This window comes from Antrostomus carolinensis, unplaced genomic scaffold, assembly GCF_000700745.2.
Source record: "Antrostomus carolinensis isolate BGI_N321 unplaced genomic scaffold, ASM70074v2 scaffold1288, whole genome shotgun sequence".
In the NCBI taxonomy this organism is placed as follows: Eukaryota; Metazoa; Chordata; class Aves; order Caprimulgiformes; family Caprimulgidae; genus Antrostomus; species Antrostomus carolinensis.
In genome coordinates, this window is record NW_010333503.1 from 485 (window position 1) to 3,491 (window position 3,007).

Genomic DNA, 3,007 nt, shown 5'->3' on the forward strand with positions numbered 1-3,007 from the left:
ATCTGGAAGTCGCAGTCCCAGGGCTGGTGCTTCCCCTTCTGTGGTTTCCTTGATTTTTCCAACTCAGCAAAACTGGGTGATCCTGACATAATTTCCCTGGTATGATGCACTGATTTTCTTTCCTTGAAACCCTGCACCCACCCAGTGCCTGGGGGATAAAAGCAGGGCAGCAGGAGCAGAAGCCAAGCATCGTGCAGAGGACAGCCCTGGAGCCACCTCAGCTCCCAGCCCTGCTCGTGGTTCCCTTGGCCTCTGCAGCACCATGAAGGTCCCTGTAGCCACCCTGGCTGCTCTGTTCCTCTTGGCCATCTGCACCTCAGCTGAGGCCCAGTTTGATGACTCTGGTGTTGCTGCATCCTCCCAGAAGCCAGGTTTGCTGTCCCTCCCTGGGAGAGAGCCCTGTTCCCATTGATGGGATCCTCATGTCCATGGGGAGGGATGGGAGCAGGTGGTCACCAGGCTTCCAGGGGGTATCCCTAAGGGATGCAGCCCAGGTGATGGTTAATCCCTTGGGAGCCCCAGGCAGAGCCTCTGCCACAGTGTGGGGTCTCACTGGTGCTGTCTCTCTGTCCCCACAGACAACATCCCCACCAAGTGCTGCTTCAGCTACATGCGCCACCCCATCCCGCGCAGCCTCATCACCTCTGCCTACACCACCAGCAGCCTCTGCAGCCAGCCAGCGGTGATGTGAGTACCCAACACTGCCAGGGGTCGGGTGTGACAGCCAGGGCAGTGCCCCAGGTGTGTCTGAGGGTGGCCAGGAGGGGGAAGGGGGCATGGCCAGGGACACGGGGCACTGCTAGAGGGACCCAGCACAGGCACCCCGATGCCCCAGCCGAGTGCCCCAATGTTGGTTTTCTCCTGGCAGCCTGGTCACCAGGAAAGGGCGGCAGCTGTGTGTGGAGCCCCAGGCACCCTGGGTGCAGGAGTATCTGAAACACTTCCAGATGCTGAAGAACTGACCCTTCCCTGCTGCCACCCTACTGCAGGAGGCTCAGCCCCCGGCACCAGACGTGCAACAGAGTGCTTGAACTGCATCCTTCTTCAACAGGAAAATTTATTCTAATTGACATACATTTGTTAAACTAAATTTTGTTTGCTAAGGAAGTGAAAATACAAAAGCGATTTAAAAGGTATTAACATGCCTGTTAATGAGCAGTCAGGAGCTCTGATGCCTAAATAAAGTGTTTGGATTATCAAAACTTTTGTGTGTGTCTGAAGTCCCTGCTGGAGCTCCGACACAAGAGAAAGGACCCACGGGGGCTCCTTTGCCCTCCCCACACCCTGGTTTCACTGCACTCATCTTGGACAGGGCAGCCTCCGCTCCGCGAGAGCTCCCACAGTGCTTCTCCCAGCCTGGGCTCAGCTCCTGCCCCCAACATGACCCAGATGTTCCTATGGGATGATGCCAGAATCTCACCCAGGGGTTGCCTGTTTCTCAGGCTGTCCGCACACAGCGTTGTGGAGCCAAGTCACAAATCCCCCAGGCCAGACAGCCCCCCTGGCAATCTGCCACCAGCTCCATTTGCCCCAAATACTGGAGGATTAGGACAGTCTTCGACTGCACCAATGTCATCTTGCCCATCCATCTCCTTCACTACAGCCCTTTGCGGTGACGGACCCGAGGTCCCAGCACTGCAGGGTGCTGCAGCCCCCCGCCACCCGCCATCCCACAGCACTGCCAGAGGAGCAGGCAGGACCCTCCTGTGCACCTCCCCACTGCCAAAATGAATTGTCAGGTCCCCAAGGAGGAAGGTGAGCACAGAACATCCCCCTGGGCACTTGCAAAAGGGGATTTTGGCCAATGCCCAGCTCTGCAAGCAGAGGCTCCCGCACCATGGGAAGGTGCTCTGGCCTCTCCCCCGTCCTGCTCTCCAATGCCATGGGGGCATGTGGCACCAACACTGGCTGCCTCTGTGCCATTCCCAGAGGTGCTGCATCTGCCAGCTCTGGGGTGCCCCGATCACCTGCTGGGGCTGGCGATGCCGCTGAAACTTCCCCTGAGGCAGTGAGCAATGCTGCATCTCCCAGTTTTTTGGGGAGTTCAAGGAGTGCAGCCATCTCACAGGGCTGGAGCCAGGGCCAGGGTGGAGAAGAGCTGGGGCTGAGTTGTCACCTCCACCCCACAGGTCCTTCTCTTGGAAGCACCAGCCACTGCAGTGGGTGTGGGCAGTGCAGCCGGACCAGACCCCCTGTCTCATCTGACAGAAGGCAGTGGTGGGATGACCCTGTTATGACATCCTCATCTGTCCCATCTGTGCCAGCACCTGGTCCCACCACCACTGCATCCAGGTGGGCAGCATTGTCTCCAGCCCCTGACATTACCCCTGCTGTTACCCCACCACCCAGCTCTGGCGGCGTGAGTGGGACCCCCTCCCGCTGCTGATGTCAGATCTGGCCCAGGGCCAGGCACTGCACTTTGCCCTGCACCACTTTTGCTGCCTGCTCTGCTCATACAGGCCTTCCAGGCAGACATGTTTCACTTTCGCATCAAAATCAACGAGAGGTCTGTGCCCTTCTTGCTGCCTCCCTCCCACTCCACCATGCTCTGGCCAGTCCCCTCCTGCCTCCTCGGTTGCTGGCAGAGGTTCCCCCTCACCCAGCTCATGCAGGGATGTTGCCTAGGAGGAGGCCAGGGCCTTCAATGACCATGACTGGTGGCACAGCTGCTCTGACACTGTCCAGTGCCTGTGCCGGGCAGGACGAGTGCAGTTGGAGGAGAAGGGGGTGAGTGACAGTGGCCCTGGACTCCAAAGCCACAGTAAGAACTTTATAGGATGTCGCAGTGGGAGAACTTGAGCACTCAATATGAGCGATCAGCAAGCTTCGTTTATTGATTAGCGTTCAGCATACTTATACAGTTCTTAATGAGATCATACATATTCTGTAACCTAACTAATTAATTGGTCACTATCCTAAACATCAACCCCTCCCCTAGTTCCTCATTCTTGGTTGCTTACTCCCTTAGTTCCCATGCCTTAGCTGACCGTAAGAATGCTGTTATCGT

General features: G+C 57.3%; 1 protein-coding gene across 1 annotated transcript; it reads left to right on the forward strand.

Annotated features, from left to right (window-relative positions):
* Positions 1-262: 262 nt before the first annotated feature.
* Positions 263-962, forward strand: LOC104529526 (C-C motif chemokine 4). The gene is made up of 3 exons (XM_010173865.1): positions 263-344; positions 579-687; positions 869-962. Exons 1-3 carry the CDS (start codon positions 263-265, stop codon positions 960-962), a joined length of 285 nt encoding a protein of 94 aa, XP_010172167.1.
* Positions 963-3,007: the final 2,045 nt, after the last annotated feature.